This window comes from Leopardus geoffroyi, chromosome D1 (assembly GCF_018350155.1).
Source record: "Leopardus geoffroyi isolate Oge1 chromosome D1, O.geoffroyi_Oge1_pat1.0, whole genome shotgun sequence".
NCBI classification, from domain to species: domain Eukaryota; kingdom Metazoa; phylum Chordata; class Mammalia; order Carnivora; family Felidae; genus Leopardus; species Leopardus geoffroyi.
Genome location: NC_059329.1, coordinates 72,764,988 through 72,786,654, shown reverse-complemented (window position 1 = coordinate 72,786,654; position 21,667 = coordinate 72,764,988). Strand labels below are relative to the sequence as shown.

The window sequence follows — 21,667 nt, the reverse complement described above, 5'->3', positions numbered from 1 at the left end:
CAAGAAAGATGTGCTATCTCTAATTTGACAGATGGAGACACAGAGGCTCAGAGAGTTAGGTAACTTCTCAAGTTCACAAATCTAGTCAAAGAGAGGTCTGAGATTTAAATCTCTAAATCTTCCAGGACACCACACTTTTCCTTCTGGCAGTAGATTCTGTTAAGACTGGTAGCAGTTTACCAGAAAAGTTCTAGACATGTTGGATGCAAATCAAAGATTTACTTTTGAAGAAATTTAAGAAAATAAAAGAAATTTACTTTTGAAGAAATTCAGTAGATTAGGCATGATAATTGTAAAAGTTTTTCAATTTTGGGAAACTGTGAGGTTGCTTATATGAGATGAGAAAAAAGAATTGGATAAACAACGCAATATTCTTTCCCATAACAAAGCTTGGGAGAACTAGAAATTCTGCGGCTTGATAGGTGTGTACTAGGTACCTGGTAAAGAATCCCTTAGTATGCAAGACAGTGGGTAGTCATACTTGCCTTTTGTAATGATAGTTCAAACAATTTTATGCAATGATTCATGAGAACAATTGGACTCTCATGTTCTCCTTTAGCTGTTTATGATAATATGTTACCAGCAAATGCAAGTGAGAAATTTGTAGCAAATAGCTATAAGGAAGGGGGGACGATGAAGGTAAGGAGGGAGAAATACAAGATAACTACCATTTAGTTACTTATGAAACTATACAAAAAATGTGGACATTTGGGTTAGTGGTGAAAACCCTACCTCAGCTTTCACATTCAATTACAATTTATAAAAATGTAGGTCCTTGTGTATGAGTTTTTTCTATTTCTTTCCCCCAGAAGTCAGGGTATATATAATGTTATATGGTAGTCAGATTTTAAGAGGATATCTAAGTTACTTGGTATTCCCTGAAATGAGCTCTAGATGGGCCGTGTGTTAAATATATACTGCTCAAGTACCTCATTTCATTTTTTTCTCAAGGCTGTCCTCAACACCTTTTGTGATGAGACAGCTGCAGTTGTATCTGATGCTTCTGGTGTGGCCTTTCTGGTAAGAGCTGGAAGGTTGAAATTGGATCTCACATTTCTCTGGATCTTGAAATGAATGGGCAGTGACACCTTTATTTTATCTCACAATTGTCTGTATAAGAATATAATTAAATGTTGACCATCTAGACTAACCAAGAAAAGCAAGCTAGGGAAAAGATGGATAGTAACAACAAACAAATATTTGTTAGGAAATTTATCATATAAAACTACAGTGAACCTCTCAGCTTTGTGTGCCAATGTCTTTAACTACTTCCACAACCAATTTTGTTGTCAAACTGTTCAGAATGAGAGTCAAATGGCTTGGTTAGAGGGTTGGCTGCTCTCCTTTTTTCTCTTTCTTTTTCTTTTCTTTTCTTCTTAATAGTTGTTAACCAGTAATTAGACACCTTCAACCCTAGAGGTAGAAGGGAAGGAAAAAGATAGCAAGTCCTTTGACTAAGCTTGGATAAAATGAGTATCTGGAATATCTAACTGGAATATTCTGGAATGTTAAAGATAAAATTCTGTGGGAAGTATATGTTAGTGAAGAAAAATTCAGATAATTGAAAATAGTTAATTATTTAATTTAGATTTACTGTCAGTTACCTTTAATTCTAACAGCATCTGTCCTGGAGTTAGATCACTTGAGTTCAAATTTTGCCTTTTGTATTTACGAGGTGTGACTTTAGGCAAATTTTAATTTTTTAGAAAAAGTTTATTTATTTGTTTTGAGAGAGACAGAGACAGCGTGAGTGAGGGAGGGGCAGAAAGAGACAGAGAGAGAGAGAGAGAGAAAGAGAGAGAATCACAAGCAGGCCCTGCACTGTTAGCATAGAGCCCAATGTGGGGCTCAAACTCAGGAACCATGATATCATGACCTGAGCCTAAACCAGGAGTCAGATGCTTAACTGACTGAGCCACCCAGGCACCCCTAGGCAAATTTTAATTAAAAAAAAATTTTTTTTTGTTGATTTTGTTTCCTTATCTGTAAAACAGGATCAGTGACATTATCTAAATGCTAGAACTGTTCTGAGAACTAAATGAAGTAATACATGTAGCAATGCTCTCAGTACAGTGACTAATACTTTCAAGCATATAGTAAATACTATTCATGTATCTTTTCAGCCATCTCTCTAACATCATCCATCCATCCATCTGTCCGTCATCTATCCATCTTCCTAGTGTTTCTATCAACATAGATTGATGATTTGGTGGGGGGGGGGGGTTGGCATAGAATATGTAGTACTTTTAAGGTATGAAATGAATTTTTTTGGCCAAGGATGGGGGAAGAGGCGATAGCCCTGTAAAATCAAGTTAGGTACAGAAACCTAGAGGCTTTGCTTTAAATCCACTGGTTAAGTATAATCCTCTAAATTTATTTCTGCCAATTCATTTATAATACTTAAGTAATTGGGAAAATAATATTTATCGAGTGTTTTCTTTATGTGAAATATTATACTAGGTACTTGTGGGAATGCAGAGAAGCTAGGATTTTGTCCTTGCCCTTGAAAAATTTGTAATCTGGTTGGGATTAGTCTTAAGAAATACAATGATATTACACTCTTTAAAAACGTTATGTAAGATAGTATGCATTAAGTGTTGAATGAGTGACATAAAAAATGAATTTTCAGAACACTTATTAGAAGTGATTAGAAGTGTGGATCTTAGTTCCTGGGAATAGTCTTCTGTGGTTTCCTAGTAATAAGAAAGGTGGGTGAGGGAAGTAGGGGGAGGCAGGCAGAGCAAAGATAAGCAGGCAGCAATAAGTGAAGTCTAAGTGTATCAGTACAGTCAGAATAGAAGGTTACAGTGTAGAATAGTAGAAGATAAATTTAGAAAAATTGGTTGGATCTGGATGGAGGGCCTTGAATGCCAGAGTCAAGAGGTTAGACTTTTTTTTTTCTGTCATCAGGGGAAAGCCACTGATGTTTCTTGATCAAAAGAGTGGCTTGATAAAGGGAGTGGCAGTAAGATTGATTTAGAGGGGCAGGGGGATGAAATTAGGGAAACCAGTTTAGAGCCTGCTGCAAGAGTCTAGGTATGAGGTGTAATAAAGCCCAATACTCAGGTGATTATGAGCATGGTAAGAAGGTGTGAGCGGAAGAAACTTTATTAAGGAATACTTGGTGGTGTTTAATGACAGACTGGCACTGAGGAACAAGAATAAAAGAGGAGACAGATGCAGTGTCATGTTTTGAATTGGATGATTCCGAGAATGATGCTTTTCTGGGTGTGAGTGAATGAGGGAGAGTGTTGAGGAAAATAATGATGAAACTAATTTTAAGTTTGTTGAATATGACATAGCAGAGTACATCTTGGTATAAATGTCTAGCAGTCATTTGAGGACTGTTGTATTTCAGGATGATGAGAGAGAGCTCAGTGTTGGGTATATAAATATAAAAATTATATGATTTAAATATTAGGGAATGGGATGTTTGACAAAAAGAGCATAGAGAAAGAATAATGTTTAAGTTGGCAGCATTAACATATGAGTGGTATTTTCTGTGATTATGTATTCACCTTAAGTTTGAAAAATAAGCTGTTTGCTCATCTCTCCCTCTCTGATTTTCCCTTTCTCTTTCTTTCCAATTTTAGATGATATGTAGACAATGCTGATTGTCTACAATGTGTGTGCACTGTGTGGGGCATTGACAATCCAGTAAAGAACAAGACAGACACGATCCCTAGTCTCGTGGAATACACAGAATAGGCTTTTTTTTTTTTTTTTAAATAAAACAAAATCTTTTAATATTTTTTATTTTTCTTCCTTTAATATTTTCTATTTTCTTTCTATAAGCTTATGATAATATCTTTGCAAGCATTTATCTCCTTGGGACTAGAAGACATTCTATGACAACAGGTTTTTTTTTTTTTTCTCTTCCTCTTGTTGATCCTTTTTTTATTATTACTATATTGCAAGGAATATTCTGCAGGAGCATATTTTAGGAATGTATTAAGTTCTCATCACTGAAATTCAAAAAACACTGATGGCATCCCCTCTGTGCCTGGAGGTTTTTATTTTGTTAAGCTTATAAGTAGGGTTTCTTGGGCCAGGGTGGGGCGGGGGAAGCTTTATTATGTGACTTGAAAGTTGGCAAGGTCAAGGAAAAAGATCTTTTCCAAAACAGTCTTATTTCTCAAACTCAGACTTCTTTTAATGATGTGAAATTTATCTGAAATCACAATAAAACTTGCAACTAGAGATTGGACTTCCGCTTTCCTTTTTTTCTCCTATCCTCATTCCGCTTCTGATTTAGCTACACAGTCAATCCAGTGCCTTTATCTCACCCTTTTCTCCATGCTTCCATTCTAAATTTTTTTAATGTTTATTTATTTATTTATTTATTAAAAAAAAAATTTTATGTTTTATTTATTTTTGAGAGAGAGAGAGCACAGGAGGGACAGAGATAGAGACGGAGACACAGAATCCGAAGCAGGCTCCAGGCTCTGAGCTGTCAGCACAGAGCCTGACACAGGGCTCAAACTCACAAGCTGTGAGATCATGACCTGAGCCAAAGTCAGACGCTCAACTGACTGAGACACCCAGGTGCCCCAAACCATGCTTCCATTCTAAAAAGGGGTAGTGGTGGAATAAGAACGCAGTGTAAGATGGGCTGGTCATTTCAGATTTATAAAGGATGAAATGTCTAAGTTCATATGTGAAGATTCAAGCTCAGGGAATCTAACGTTGTGATGGATTCTGATTCATGCCACTTGCACTCTAGTGCGGTGCTTCTCCCTCTCCCTCAACTGACCCATTTTTGTGTATGTTGGAGGATTAAAAATGATATTTAGAACACAAGTATCAAGTAAAAATGGAATATGAGGCAATGGCTGGTGGGAGTGTTATAGATCTCTGATAAAAAAGGAGGGCAATATGGGGTGCCTCGGTGGCTCAGTTGGTTAAACATCTGACTTCGGCTCAGGTCATGATTTCATGATTCATGGGTTCAAGCCCCGCTTTGGGCTCTGTGCTGACAGCTCAGAGCCAGGAGCCTGCTACTGATTCTGTGTCTCCCTCTCTCTCTCCCCCTCCCTGCTCTCTCTCTCTCTCTCTCTCTCTCAAGGGTAAATAAACATTAAAAAAAAAAAAAAAAAAAAAAAAAAAAAAAAAAAAAGGAGGGCATTATCTATGAAAGAAGAAAGCCCCTATGTGTGGAGTGTTTTCAGAATGGGATAGTTTTTTCCATAGTGGAAGGAATGATGTAAATCTGAATGTTTTAACTTTTGAGTTAGACATAAAATCACTTTACAAAAAGAGCGTTTAAAAAATTTTTTTTTGATGTTTACTTATTTTTGAAAGAGAGACAGAGAGAGAGAGAGAGAGAGAGAGAGAGAGAGAGAGAGAGAGACAGAGCATGAGAAGGGGAGGGGCAGAGAGAGAGGGAGACACAGAACCCAAAACAGGCTCCAAGCCCTCAGCACAGAGCCCAATGTGGGGCTCGAACCCACAAACTGCAAGATCATGACCTGAGCCAAAGTCAGATGCTCAGCCAACTGAGCCACCCAGGTGCCTCCCCAAAAGAGCTTTTAAACAGCAGTTCGTTTGCAGCAACATCTGTATTTATATCTTAGGAATCTTCAGGATATGGGAGAAACAGGTCAAATTTTCAGTGCTTTAATACTAACCCAGTTGTGGGTTATACTGAAATTACTTTCATAATGGACCAATCTGGCCACCAAATTTGGACAAGAATTTCAGATGCTGAGCGTTTCAGTAATAATTGTGAACCTGTACCCTATGCTTGGTTATTTTTCTAAACTTGGATAGAGATTACTAAATCAGTTTTGTTAGGTGAATTTTCAACCTTGAAAAGACACACTGCTTCAGAAGACAAAAATGAAGCATAACTTTTTTTTTTGAAGGAGAAATGAAGACAAAAGCTTTTGAGGTTCAATCTTACCCGTCTTTTTCAACCTTCAGAAAGGTTTCTAGTCTGGAAAGAAATCTCTTAAAGCATGGTTTTTATAATGGACGTGCTGCTGACATACACTTAACATTATTGGCCCAAATGGCAGCAATATAATTTGTAGGCCTTGTATTCTGTCTGGAAAGTTGTAGTGCTCTCATTGGTATTTGTATTCGCTTTTTGTGAACTGGTCTTTCGTGTTGTTTTTTATTTTAATTTAATGTGAGACTAATAAATCTTATTGTTAAATAACAAAGATTGCATCATAGCTGTCAGTATTAAAATGCACTCCTTTTTGGGGGAAGCCAGATAGATGTGTTTACTCTGTAGAGAGATTTAGATTTGATTTTTTGTTTTCTTCATGGTAATTATGTTTGCACTTTGCTGATCACTAGTTGTGCATTATTACAATGGAAGGTGACAATTTGATTGTCTTCAATTGGAGAAACAAGTAATTTTATATTCACTAAGCTGTCAGGTAACACTAACTCACAGTACTAAGAGCTCCTGGCAATGCAGCTTGGCACCTATATTTAACTGCTTTGATGCTTGTGTAACCTCCGCTGAATCAGAAATACTTTGCCTGCTGGAAATGGTTTTCAGGGTTGTACAATGAGGTTTTCATTAAGTAGACAAACTGAAAATGAACTGCAAAGCCAGGGTTGTTTCTCTTCCCTTTCCTTCCCTTCTCTCCCCTTCCCTTCCCTTCCCTCACCCCTCTCCACCTTTCCCTCCTTCTCCCCTCCCCATTCCTCTTCCTCCTCTTATTTGATAGGAACCTGAAATTTATGCCTTATTTCATTTACATGAAAGAGACGAATTGCTGCATTGCTGCTTTATTTAGCTGAAGGAGAACCTCAAAATGAACTTCTTTATGTAATTTTGTTCACTGTCATCATGTGTGAGCCTTCATTTTTTGAAACGATCTATATAGCATCAATTTTCATTTTTCTCTTTTTTCTGGCAATATTAAAAAAGTGAAAATAGAAGTAAGGATGGAAAAGTATACAGGGACAGCCTCCTACCCTTTCTCTCTGAGAAGTTATTGTTCTGGTTTATGATTTTTGTTAATAAGTGGATAAGATATTATCCACTTGTAATTGGGCTTCCAGACTAGAGGATTGGTTTCAAGCTGACAAAGACATGTTTGGTATTCATTTTAAAAACTATGGTTCTCATTTCATGTGAAGAGGAGATTCAAAGTAAGCATATATAAATAAACTCATTCTGCTATTATTTTAGACAGCTTTCATTCAAGCCACATAGAGGTCTTTCAGTTGAGCTATAAAGTCATTGTGCTTGATTAAAATCCTCTAACTTAGTGTGTATTTATAGTAGCCATTGTTTGGTTTTGTTCGTATTGTTAAGTGACTGATTGTATTTATAAATTCTGGGCCTGGCTTTCCAAAGCAAAGATCCCAACAAGTTTCTGGTACATAAACTGTGAGAAAAGTTCAATATTACTATAAACAAAAGTACAGATAGAGGTTACATGAAGTCAAGTTGTTTTGATCTCTTGAAGAAACTTGATACTCAGAGACACATGTAATGATTACTGGTTTTCCATAGGCAGTCAGGCAAGCAGGCTCGTCTTTAGGCTGGTTGCCTGCCTCTTCCAGCAGATACTAACCAATTAGACAGAGGTGGTTACGTGATGTAACATTATCAGGAGAAACAATTCATGAGTCAAAGCATTCCAAGACATATGAGCTCTAGTCCAAAGAACAGTCTTAAGCTATATAAAGTGACAGCAATATTGTCAGCTAAATATAAACTCTAGAAACACAAACTTTGATGACTTGAGAAGAATCTGTTCCAGGTAGTCCTTGTTTTGTAAGAACCTCAGAAGGCCTTTGGAGACAATTTTGTGCTTTGGTGTGAAAAATTAGAAGGCTTAGCTGAGTCAGAATCCATTAATTGAGGTCCCTTCTTAGACATACTTCAAGGGCCTCAAGCATATTTTGTTTGCCTCATCTCTGTTGATCTGACAGATAACACAAGTCAGTGAGTTTTCTTCTAACAGATATTGTCTGTATATGTTACCATGTTATGTTCTGAAAGAGCCACTACAAACATTAAAAGATAGGTTTACAACCCTCCAACTCAGCTCTGGAGGCAGTTACCTTCTTTTTCTCTGAGTTTTCTCAGTTACTTATTAACTCATTTCCAAAAGCCCCAGATGAAAGAGAGACAAAAAAACCTGGCAGAAGCCTGGGGCAGTTTGGGGGTGGAGTTGGGGAGTGGAGGTAGTGCTGGATAAAACAATACAAAGAATCAACAACCACCCTCAGGCTTTACTCAAATGAAGCAGGAAAAGCTTTGAAAGGGATGTCTTCATTTTAATGTCTGGAATTGGGATCCTTCCCCACCCCTCAATCCTTAACCAGGGGAATTAGAGGTACAGGAAAAAAGTTTTAAAATCATTTTTTTTTTTGCCCTAGGCTGGGTGGACTGGCATCCTCTGTAGGGGTTCCTGAGTATTGTGCATTTTGGCAGCTGAGCATATCTGTTACTCATGCTTCTTAAAATGAGAGGCACTGTGTTATATTTTTGGAAAATTAGTTGTTTATTTCTCAGTATCAGATCAATTGCAGCATTAAATTAACAGTGAATTATTTGACTGAAATAAGTCTACCTTGGTAGCCTGGGGCTGGTTGCAAAAGTAAATGTGAATATTGTCCTGAATTTTTAATTTTTTCTTTAAGTAAACCAACTATTAAATGTTGCTTTATGTTAAAAACAGAGCTTCTTTTGAATAAATGTGATACACTTAAAAAGTGAATGCCATTTGATAATTATCTTAGAAATAAAGAAATAAATTTTAAAAATCAGGTTAAAAATATTGTTCCAATAAATTTAGTGGCTCTTTTTGAAACTTATCTAAATCCGAAAGGATAGTTTTGAAATGGATTCTTCCCAAGCAGTAGTTAAAAAAAGTAAATTTAAGCGGCGATGCCTTATGAGAAAGTTGTTTTAAAATAATCCTAACCTTTAAACATATACAAATAACTGTTTCTTTAAAATTAACAACATCAGATTGGGCTGGTTTAGAATTATAGAACATTTGATTTTCTGAGACAGAGGGATTAATGTATACATATGCACATCCTTACCATTTTATAAAGTCTTGGACCAGAGAATCTTAATTTCTTGTCAAAGAACACAAAGCAAATGTACTGTCTGAATAAGTTTGTAATGGCCTAAACATTCAGCTTTCACACTGGGATTTTGGAGCAAAATAATTATCATCTTTCTAGAGATACTCCTACTGACTTCCTAGAAAACATTATCAATTGCTAGAGACTTATTTCCAACAATCTCATTCCCAAAAGTCCTAAGCCCTGAAGTTCTTCACGATGTCCTGGCATCCTGGGAATTCACTTGATCTTCTGGGCAGAGACATTTCAAACTCGGGGAACACATGATGGGAATTTAGTTTCATGTGTCCCAAAGATATGTAATTCTCTTTGGAGGTTTTACTTGATAATAGCTATGCCCCAGAAAACCATCTTGTTTAACCAATGTGATAAGTTGACAATGTAGTTTTTCTCTCTGATTATAATGTACTCTGTGTAGTCAATACACTAGTACCATGTGAGTGTAATTTCCTCTTTTATTTTATCTCCAATGCACTGTATTATAAATAAACAGTTAAAAAAAACACCAAACAAATCTGTTGCATCTCCTTTTAAGATTGTACCACTGTAGACACTTGTTCTAGTAAAGTAGAATTGGGCGCATTTGATTGCATTTAAATTTTTCATGCTTCAGCAGTTTGGCTGGGAGCACAGTAAAGAAAAATCCCATGAGCGAGGATAGTTTAGAATAATAGAACTTGATTTTGTGTATTATAGCGGCAACATTTGCGCTGCTTTAGTTAGGGTTGTGTCAGCACTTCCATTATAAACCCCTGTTTTCAGGGGGTATAACTAGGGAGATTTTTTTTAATACAAATTAAAAAAACAATTCATTTGAATGATTTTTAAGTTATAATAGTGCAAAAATAAAACAAAGTAAAGTCATATATAAATTGACCATCTCACAAGGATTTTGATTCTTTTGCTTATTAGTTTTATATGACAGCAGCTAAAGTAAGATGCTGCTCTAATATGCTGGGGGTGAAAGTTTTGGTAATGAAAAATTACTATGTGAGCATTAAAAATAAAAGTAAACATCCCACGTGACACTTTAAAACATTAAAACAAGTGTATATTTGATTTATGAGTTTCTAAAGGAGAGTAACCATGGTGCAATGGTTATGGTAAAGGCATTACCAAAAGTCAAGTATCTTCACAGCTTCCAGAATAGTTCAGTTGGTCTAGTAAAGTGTTTTAAAAGGGAAAGCCAAAGTAAAGAAATGAATGAGGATTTAATCAGGAAGTTGAAGCATTCTTTAATAAAATAATTGTGCAAAAAAGAATCGGTAAAATTGAATCTAATAATCAGTAAATTTAAGACTTGTTTAATAAACTGTGTTTTAAAAAGAATTTGTACACATTTTCCTTTTAAAAATACAACAAAACTACCAAACTACAACAAGAACAACAATGAAAGAAGCCCACCAATTTTATCAAAAGGAAATGGCCTGCAGGGGGACAATACCACAAAAAATCACTGTTTTCTCTGCGAACAACATGCTGAGAGCTACAGTAAACTCAAGCACTTAAATAAAATATGATATGGTAAAGTATTCTTCTTGGAACACAAATGTTAATTCCTTTGCTAAAGGGAAGGGTTTCAAAGTTGAGTATGCCCTTCTTGGTTGTTAACAATAATCATTATTGTCCTACCTTCCCCCTCTCCTTGTCCCCTAATGATGGTGTGAACTGAGGATGAACAGTCAAATTTAATATTGCTTTATTTTGGCAGCCTACCTTTTATTTGCAACCTTGATAGACATTTGTATTTGGAGGTGCAAAATAAAAGACAAATTGTGTGATGTTATAAATAGGTAGCTTTCCTGAATGGTCACTGGAGGAATCACCAGAAGACTGTTGATGAAGTAGAGGTGAAGCCTTTCCTCACTAATTGTATTCAGCGTGTAATTTCTAAACTTCCCTCTGAATTTTGATTTTCAATTAACACTCCCCATTTGAAGATAATTTTCTATTTAATGTAATTGCAGGAAATAATTTATTGGCTGATTAAGACTGAGGGCCCAGCCTTCCTTAAGAAAACACTCTAACAAACCAGCCTTTAAACTCAACTCAGCTTTGGACAGATTTAGTCTATTTTTACAGCTGCACGGTTGTGTTTAATTAGGATTGTGCACTATTGTTCATTGGTGCAGTTTATACTTGAAATTATTCTTAAGAGACTTTTCATTTTGGGTTTTGTGTCATGATTAATTTATACTAAAGCAACAATCACAGATATTGCTATTGGAAGGAGCCAAGTCACTTTATAATAAGAGGATGTTTGTTGGGGAGCTAAAGTCACTCTGAGTTTTGCCTTATGACTTCCAATTGTATGTAACTGTTTTTAAAAGCAGCAGTAAATTCATTCTTTTGTTTTCCATGTGAATGATAACATTATTGGCACTATCATTATCTGGACTATGAAAACACTCTTGTTGTTCATGGTAAACTCTGGATAAACTTGCAGACCAGTTATAATTTGCCTGGTGTTACTGTAGGATTTTACAGTGATTCTTGTACAAAAAGAAACATCCTTTGGTAACATTTTCTACACATGCATATACATTTTTCTATTTGTGAGTACTGATAGAAATAAGTCAAGAATATACTTACCTGATTCTTTGATATAGTACTCTTTAGGACATTTGATTTCTTTCCCCTCAAAGAGAATATAGACGTTCTTCTGCACTTCCTTTTCCCCATGTTATTTTCTAGTATCAAGTCTAATGGATGAAATTTTATTATTTGTAGAATGATTATTATAAGTAGGTATCAGCATTTTAATATGTTTCAAAGCACTTCAAAAGCCTGTAATACTTTTATTTAGAACTGTGCATAATTAGATTAGCTGATCTTATATTAATTTTTTTCACTGTAGGATACTAAATCTGAACCCCCTCATTAATTGTGAGAAATTTAGCATTAGCTGTTAAATCCTATGTGAAACATGGGCTGCTACATAAAAACTACTGTTTAAATTGGAATTAACTTAATTATTTTTCTTTGCACTTGATATTTCCTTCACTGCAATATTCATGAAAGCATGTGACAGATTTGTAAATTTAACTGTTAATCTCAGATTTCTAGACCCTTTAATCAGTATTTATTTGTCTGTAGAAACAGTACTAGCAAGTTAATGATTTGCTAATTTGAAAAATGCTCATGTGGTTTCCTATGTTAACTGATTTGTGCATTTTTTAAAAAATGGTATGAAATCAATTAATGTTAAAGAGCAATTAAGGTGGAGATTTTATTCCTTCGTTACACAGCAGTTTTAGAGCTAAAGATGCTATAAACCAAAAACAACATAAAGTTTTAGAAAAAACTCTCAATTGTCTCTTAAGTTATAAACTTTTGATGGTTTTGTTTCTAAACATTTTGCTAAGAAAATCATGTTGATAAAGCATAGAATGGAGACCTTGTGCAGAATGCAGTCAATGTTTACTTGTGGGTACATATGAATGTACAGTAATTGTTTTGCAGTTTTTTTAAGTTTATTTATTTATTTATTTATTGAGAGAAACAGAGAGAGAGAGAGAGAGAGAAGCAAGCAGGAGAGGGGTAGAGAGAGAGGGAAAGAGAGAATCCCTAGCAGGCCAACATAGGGCTTGATCTCATGAACCTGAGATCATGACCTGAGCCAAAATCAAGAGTCAGATGCTTAACTGATTAAGCCACCCGGACACTCTTGTTTCTGCAGTTTAAAAAAAATATGATGTATAGTAGGCATTTTATAATTTTCCAGTAAATGTTTTGAATTTTGTATGTACTTTCTAATATAAAATAGAGGCATAGGTATTTCATATACTCTATTCAAATGTTATAAAATTGTCCTAAGACTAATCTATCAGCCATTCAATCAATATGCCACTTAAAAGTTAAGTTAAAGTAGTTGACACATTTGGAAGATCTTTAGAAAAGGATCAGATTGACACTAAACAATGTTAGGACTAGCACTCATAGGTGTAGTTTACAAGGTATAAACTAAAGTCAGGACCAAATTTGCTTAGGACTTTCAACATGTATTGTGAATTCTCCTGATTATGTTTTCCCACATAGACTTCTTTTGTTCTTACATAAAGCATAAGAGAAATTTGGATATTTGTACTTTGAAATTATTCTTCAAACTGGCTTATTTGCCAGTTTATTCACTTATTTATCCCCCCCCCCCATTGTTAGCCATCGACTGAATTACTCTTAAGAAGCTAATAATCTAGTTGGGAGAATTGGGAGGAAAAATACACATATGCATATACTATACATTATGAAAAACTATTCCATGGAAATTTCATTTGTGGATGGAGAAGGGAGAAGATGTGTAGCGATTACTAGGAAGAGGTTTGCTGGGTTAAAAGCAGAGAGGGAGAGTGGTACAGATGAGCTGAATTTTTATCAGTGGTTTAAAGTAGCTCATAAACAACTTGAAGTTAGAGACCCTACTTTTTTTCCTGAATTAGTCAAATGTAAGGGATGGTTTGTTCTTTTGTCACTGACAGACTTTTTGAACCCATGCTCTTTCTCTCTCTCCTGCAGAAGAATGTCTTCCAAGCAAGCCACCTCTCCATTTGCCTGTGCAGCTGATGGAGAGGAAGCCATGACCCAAGATTTGACCTCAAGGGAAAAGGAAGAGGGCGGTGATCAACATGTGGCCTCCCATCTGCCTCTGCACCCCATAATGCACAACAAACCTCACTCTGAGGAGCTACCAACACTTGTCAATACCATTCAACAAGATGCTGACTGGGACACTGTTCTGTCGTCTCAGCAAAGAATGGTGAGCTTTTAAAATCTGGCCACTGTCACTAAGCGTGTCCTTTAGTATGGCCTCATCACAAATACATGTTTTAGAGAAAGCTCAAAATACATATCATAGAATTATTTGTGTTCAGATCATGAAACAAACACCATGTATATTATTAATATTACTAATATGCTAGTAACTGGGAAAAATTGGAAAATGGTTTCTGATTTAGTTTTTTATACATTCTTAGGTCAACTTTCCAAAAGATATTTAATTTAATTTGGGGGAGGTTTGGTTATTTTATTTTCTGAATCTCTCTTTTTTTTTAAAGTTTATTTATTTATTTTGAGAGAGAGAGAGAGAGAGACAGAGACAGAGACAGAGAAAGGGAGCAGGGGAGGGTGGGCAGAGAGAGAGAGGAGGAGAGAGAATCCCAAGCAGGCTCCGCACTGTCAGCGCAGAGCCAAATGTGGGGCTTGAACCCATGAACCCGTGAGATCATGACCCGAGCCAAAATCAGGAATCAGATGCTCAACTGACTGAGCCACCCAGGCGCCTCTCTGAATTTCTTAATAAGGTGGTAAACTTGATAATAACACAAAATAGGTACGATCAAATAAAGTGTGGCTGTGTATTAACATTGAAATATTGTATTAAGCAAACATGTCTATGTGAATGAGGTCATATGGTGAATACATCTTCAGTGGAGGAAATGCAGGTATTTATCATTTTTAATGGTCATTTTTGATTTATGATAAAGCTTTTCTCACTTTGTGCCTATACATTAATTTCAAAAGGACGTGCAAAGCTCCTGAGTGTCATTCAATCAGACTTCGGGAGTTTGCCCTGAAGGTAGAAACATCAGCTCCATGGAGTGTCTTAGCCAGCTTTCCCATGCTAAATTCTGTCTCTAGCCATCAAAACAGAGGCCACGGTAAGTGGCATTGTCTAGTTTAAAGCAAAAATGTCCAATTTTTTAGCATCTACAACTAACCAAAACCTTAACATGTTTTATTAGAGTAGGAATTGAAAACCTGTTTTACATTTCTTAACTTTTGGTTAATGTTAATGAAAGATATCTTAAGTGGCCTGTCATGAAAAGTTTTATTCTTTAGTAAAAAAATAAGGTAATATTTAAAAACGCCTTTACAACTGATAACCTATATTTAAATTCTTGCTCTGTGCTTAATGCTTAATGTCGAAGACTTGATTCCATAAATTATGGAGGCAGACATTTTTCTTTCGCAGGTGATTTTGCAGGTACAACTAGTGCTCTGTAACAGTAGGTGAAAAGTAGGAGATTGGGAGAAAAATAAGACTTTTCTAGACTAACTTTTCTAGACTGTGAACTTAGGTTCACAGGGGATTATCATTACACAATTAATAGATACACTGGAAGATTTATTTTCCTTACATGGGGGAAAGAGAAAGTATAATAAGACAAGACTAAAAGTTTTTCTGATTGAACTTAATCATTTTTGTACTTCCAAGATAGCAAGGGTGAAATAGCTAGTCACTGCCACTGGCTTTTTGAGAAGATAGTAGGGCCATGTTTTATTTTTATGTCATCAAATATTTATGGAGCACCTTTTCTGGGTTCAGTATTCTACTCGGTGCTGGCTGTATTGTGGTGGAAAAAAACATGAATGATTATGCTTTCATGGAACTAATATCTAGGAGAAGGGACAGAAGTTAAATAAACACACATACATAAGTATATAATTAAAATTGTGACATGTGTTAGGAAGAAAAAGAGCAGAATGCTATGTGAGAACATAATGGGATAAACCTAATTTAGAATAGATGGATAGGGATGCCCTCTCTGACTTAAGGATGATAGGAATAGCCAGACAAAGAATAGAAGAAAGAGTAAAAATAGCAGAGGGAACAGCATGGAGGAAATATTTGAGGGGAGAAAAATATAGCTGAGTATCGGGAAATGAAAGATAGTCTTAGTGGCTGGAGTGTAATGAATGAGGTTGCAGGGTAGCATCAGATATGGTTGGAGAGACTGGTAGAGGCTATATCCAACAAGACCATATAGATTATATGATGGAAATGAGGTTTGCATCTAAGTGCAATGGAGAATCATTGAAAGGTTTTAGAACATTGCAGATAGATCACTCTGTCTGTAGTATGAATGGATGGGAAGGAGAGAGAGTGAAAGGAGTAAGACCTATTGGGAGCCTACTTAAGAAGTCCAGTTAAGAGATGGTAGTGGTTTGGGCAAATGGGATAGAGAGAAAGGATGGACTCAAGATCTATTTTATCACTTATGCCAAATATAGTCATGGACAAATAAAAGTAATGAAGCTGAAAAATATAGGTTGAGGCAGAAATAATACACTTTAAATTTTACTTCTTTAGAGAACTGTAAAATTTTGTTTGTATCTTGGCAAGTGCCAAATTGCTTCAGTGAGTTACTTGCAAAGTTTTGTGATCTAAACTTTTATCAGAAAATAGATATTAATAATTTGCTTACCAAATTTATATTAAGAGGGATTTATGGTCGTATAAAATAGTTTAAATTCACAAATATGTTATATATTAGTATAAAAGAAATCATATTTGCTGGAAATGTTTTCAAACTTTCACTCTCTTTTGATATCAAGCACTGCTTTCCACTGGAGCCTTTGTGTATTCTGAATGTCTGGAAGCCAAAATATTTTGTTTTAACTCCCACTCTATAGTATTTCCCAGCTGTGTACTTATATGGTATAATAAAAGGATTTAACAAATGGGAAATAGCAGCTGCATTTGGAAATTCCCTTTGTGCTCCCTTTTCATTCGATAGATTCAATAATGTGTAACAACTGTAGCATCAGACCTGTAATGACTTACACTGCAAGTATCATATCACCAACCAGTTTTTCTTTATGGGGAAGAAAAACAATAGAAAGGATTTTAGGTTTCTGGGCAGTCCTGAAAACCTACATATAGAGTGTGTGTATATGTGTGTGTGTGTGTGTGTGTGTGTGTGTGTGTGTGCGCGTGCGCGTGCACATGCATATATGTATATGTGCACGCGTGCATGTGTGTGTATGTGTTGGGGTGGGGAGACGACTAAAGTAAAATTTAATAAACATTTTACCTCATTCCACTTTCAAATAATTAGGAATCCAAAAGTATTGTCATGATGTTAAGTGAAACTTGGTTGTTCTCTTATACTTGTTACCCACTGTAATTGAACCCCATAAAATAGGTGTGGAGAAATAAAATTTTAAAGTAAAAAACAGTAACACAAATTCTATTAGCACCTATTCAGTTTCCAGTTATTAATTTTTTTGACGGCCTTCACTCATGAACAGTTAGAAACAGTCACTAAAAACTTCTTATCTCCTGGGTTCAGGAAGGGTTTAACTTTGAAATATTAAGACCACAGAAGAGCTTTACTGTAAAGAGGGGGTAAAGACAAAGCAGAGAAGTTCTGCTAATCCCCACTTCCTGATTAGAAAAAAAAATCTTGAAATGTTGAAATTCTGATTATTCTGACGTGGCGTTCCAACAAAATATGAGACCCCACAGTTTCAAACAAGGAAGATAATTCATTGTGGCATAAGCAAAGGAGAATAGAAATTTTAGAGTTTGACATTCAAAGACCAATTTGAGATTAAAAAGTTTTAAGCTCTGATTTTAATTATAATAGCTTATGCTATAGACACCAAAATACTTGATTTTAAGTTTCGTGTAAATTGATAAATTCCATTTGAAGGCTGAAAAGCTAGTGTAAATAAAAATTTACTGTCCTTTTTCACTATATACAGCCACTACTATTTTCATTATGGTATGGGTGTGCCAGTACTTTTTTTTTTCCCAGAGGAATATTGACACTGTCTCCTGATAGGTGTTTTTGTTCCCATAAGGACTGATTCATTAGACAGAAATAAATTCACATCATTTTTTCATGGAAAAAATGTGTAGTGTATCATTCTATTCAATGTTAACAAGGATGAAGGAACATTTTATGGTTATATTTAGTGACTGGAAGTGTGATACTGTGTGTAACTACTGTCTCCTAAAGATTACTTGAATATATAGCACCTACTAAGTTCCAGGCACAGGGACTTTCTTATGAATAAATCAGGAAAGAGCCCTGCTATCCTGGAACTTCTAGTAGTATTACAGACAATAAAGAAGTTTCACAGAGTGAGCCAATGCCAGACAATGATAAGTGGAATAAAGAAAATTAAATAAGAAAATGTGATCAAGAATGACTAAACAGTCCAGAAGGTCTTTTTGAAGGTGTGACTTTTGAGTTGAGATTTGAATGAGAAGGAACAAACTGTGCAGAAATTTGGGGGAAGACACCCAGCTAGAATATACAGAAAGTGCAGCAGCCTTTTTCATTGGTGTATTTGAACAACAGAAAACAATAGAGTGACTGGAATGGAGTGGGTGTGAGAGAGAATGGTATGAGATGAAATCGAAGAGGAAGTCAGATGCTACAGACTTTGGGGGTATCACAGGCTACAGTGAGGTGTTTGGGCTTTACTTCAAGTGCAACAGGAAACCATTGGAAGATTTTAAGCAAGAGTCTAACATGATTTGATTTATGTTTTAAAAATCATATTGGCTGCTGTGCAGCATACAGATTGTGGGAGATAATACCAGAAACAAGGACACCTAGTAGGAAAATTATGGCAATAGTGCCCATGAGAATTTGAGGGTAAATGGAAGAGTGAACAATTAGAGAGGTTATTCTTCAAGTTCCCCTAGATTCTGAAGAGGACAGGATTCACACAGAAGTTGAGGAGAGTATTTTAAGCCTTGTGGCCATGACGTTAGTCAAGCGAGCAGAAATTTAGTTAAGAATGAACAGGAAATGAAATTGTGAAGATCAAGGAAGAGGGCCAAGGGTAGGCTTGTTCCTGGACAGAAAATGGTCCCATGTGAGGACAGAAGCTTTTTACTTAAGAGGGAATTGGTTGCAGGTGACTTCTGGGGCAGGCCATGAGGATGTGGGCAGAGTACCAACAGTATCTCTTACAAGATCCAAAAAGTGACAACAAGATTGTTATGCTCTTGCTTGCATGCTTATATTGATATGTAATGTAAGTCAAAATGGGATTATATGCATCTGCCTTTCAATTTCTGGTGTAATTAAGTAAAAATAACCATGCTGGACCTTCAGCCCCAGAATATCAGAGCTTCGTATTTTAGAGATCTACTTAAATTCCCCTGAGTGAGTTTTATCTTTTAGAAAAGTTTTAAAAATATTTTTTCAGTGTAAATAAAAGATGCCAATGATGGCCTTTGCTGTAATTGAAAGAAAATAGTCATAGGCATGTTGGGATATTTAATAAATACTAGGAACAATACTGTCTTGCTCACAAACAATTTCTCTTTTCTGCCTTTCTTGCTTTTAGTCCAAAGAAGTTGCTAATCAACTCTGGAGTGTTCTATGCAGTTCATTTTGAGTCATAAAAATTCTGGTGTGAACTTTGTACTGTGACTGGGATTGGAGCTGTTGTCATACATGATAACATAGTCCAGGAATTTTGAGTGAGGATTTAATCCTTCTCCACCATTATTTATGTTGTGATAGGATTTTAAAAGATTTCTAATTTTTTAAGCTTTTAAAAGATTTTATTTTATTTTTTTTTAAATTTTTTTTTTCAACGTTTTTATTTATTTTTGGGACAGAGAGAGACAGAGCATGAACGGGGGAGGGGCAGAGAGAGAGGGAGACACAGAATCGGAAACAGGCTCCAGGCTCTGAGCCATCAGCCCAGAGCCTGACGCGGGGCTCGAACTCACGGACCGCGAGATCGTGACCTGGCTGAAGTCGGATGCTTAACCGACTGCGCCACCCAGGCGCCCCGCTTTTAAAAGATTTTAAAAACTTGAGGTGTTGCCAGTTTTTGGTAAGATTTAGTCATTTAAGGTAGTAAATAACACCCAAATGAAATGTATTTTCTCACTTTTATTGAGACTGTACTTTAGAAAGTATAGTGAAACCCACTAGTTTGCCCGGTCCCATTTTGTAATCTTAACACCTAAGACAAGATTTATGTGCATCTTTTTGTACCTGCTTGGTCTGTGAATCATAGGAAAAGAACCCATGAACTGACAAGGTTTAGACTTCCTGGAAAATTTAGTTACTACTCCTCTCATTTTAAGATTTTGGAAATTCATTCAATTTAAGTAAATTTCAAACCTAGACTTCTGGTAACAAGCGAAAAACTGTCTGCCCTTGTCTCCTGAGTTATGAAACAACGTTCTCCAGGAAGCTCTGTGGTAGATTTCCGATTTTCTGTAAATTTGAAACTGTATTAGTACACTGTCTCTTTTTAAACCTATTTCAGAAATTTAATGACAGAAATGTACTTACAATTTGAACCAAAAAGTAAAACTATATTTTATTGCATGGTGTGGGTAGTGAAACAGACAACTGATGTTGTCTAGTGTTAACACAATGATCATCTTTGTATTTCTACACCCTGGTTATGTGCAGTGTTTCATTCCTGCTAATAAAAAAAATGTAGATCTTTAAAAAAAGATCTTTCCCAAATCTGGGTTCTTTACATTAAACAAAATGATTACTGGTATGCTACTTGAAAATATCTTGTTGTTTATGGAAACTGGAATTATTTTATTATTAACTTTAATGATATAATACATCTTTAAATACACTTTTTGGAAAAGTTTTCTTACCTAGCATATTATCAAAATCTTTATCAAAAGTAGAAACATTAACATGCTCTGGTATAGTTGGCTTTTTTCCCCCTTGGGCAAGAAGGAATCAGGTATGCATGCTGATTAACACACTCCAGTCATTAACATGTGATTATGTGGGCTGCATATTGAGCACCTGCCAAAATATAAAAATCCAGTACTTTGCTACATCTGTGCAAAGACTTTTTTTCATTTCTTTTGTATTTTGACAGTTCAAGGAATATCAGGCCCTGGTATTTTTTTTTTCCTCAGTGTAATAAAATTGTGTATACAGAATGTTTTCAAGGAGACAAGATATGCCATGTTTATTTTTATTTTAATCTTTTAGGCTGTATATGAGCCAGTGGCTGGAGTTTGCAGAGCACTGACTATAATGTGAATCTCTTAACAAACTCCATTACTGGCATTCACTTACAGTTTACAGCATTCCTTCATGTTCATAAGGATTATCTTTTCTGGGATTCAACCAATATTCCCCTAATTTGCTTCATTTTTATGTGATATCTTTATGCCTCAAAAATATTTTGTTTTCATTTCTTTCACCAATATGCTGCTAGTGTACACGTCATTGTGATGCCAAGGCTGCTCCTGTGGTTTGTTTTTTTCCTGTTGACTATACATATGCAAATATTCCTTCATGACCAAAGTATAGTTTGGGTTCTTTAGCATTTCAAGCACTTAGGAAAGGTCACTTTTCAATAATTGTTTAAAATAAGACTTGATTATTAATAGAAAATCTAGGATAATCTAGTGTAGCAAATCAACCTGATTGAGCCAGGCCTGTTCTAGATAGCTTTATTTTCTCGATGGATCCAAATGACATTTGAATACAGTAGACTATCTTTTTTCTTTTTTTTTTTTGGATAGACTTTTTATCAAATTGATCAGTATTAATCAATGGAAGCTGATCTCAAGACACCAGTAATTTTCTGATTAAAGCAGAACTCCACAGTCTATATAAGTGGTTCTGATTAATGTACACTTTCTTGTACAGAATTCCTTCTTGCCTAGTGATGATTGGGATACATCACTCTAATGCAGTATGATAACGGGAATAATGAAATCTGTGCATTCCTATAAGGCTTCTAAGCAACGTGTTGTAGAGAGCAATGTATATATTATATAGCATGCAGTCTTTTCCATGACTAATTTGAACTTTTCATGATTAGAATGAGATATGAATCTTCAGGTCCTTCTATATCAGTT

At 35.6% G+C, this 21,667-nt stretch overlaps 1 protein-coding gene across 20 annotated transcripts in view; it reads left to right on the top strand.

The window, feature by feature from the left end:
* Nucleotides 1-21,667, top strand: part of SOX6 (SRY-box transcription factor 6) — a 619,662-nt gene that overhangs the window by 246,151 nt on the left and 351,844 nt on the right. For all 20 annotated transcript variants that reach the window (XM_045484620.1, XM_045484628.1, XM_045484622.1 and 17 more), the window contains one exon: nucleotides 13,579-13,819. In XM_045484620.1, coding sequence (XP_045340576.1) covers nucleotides 13,579-13,819 — 241 coding nt within the window. The remainder of the gene's footprint in view (nucleotides 1-13,578; nucleotides 13,820-21,667) is intronic.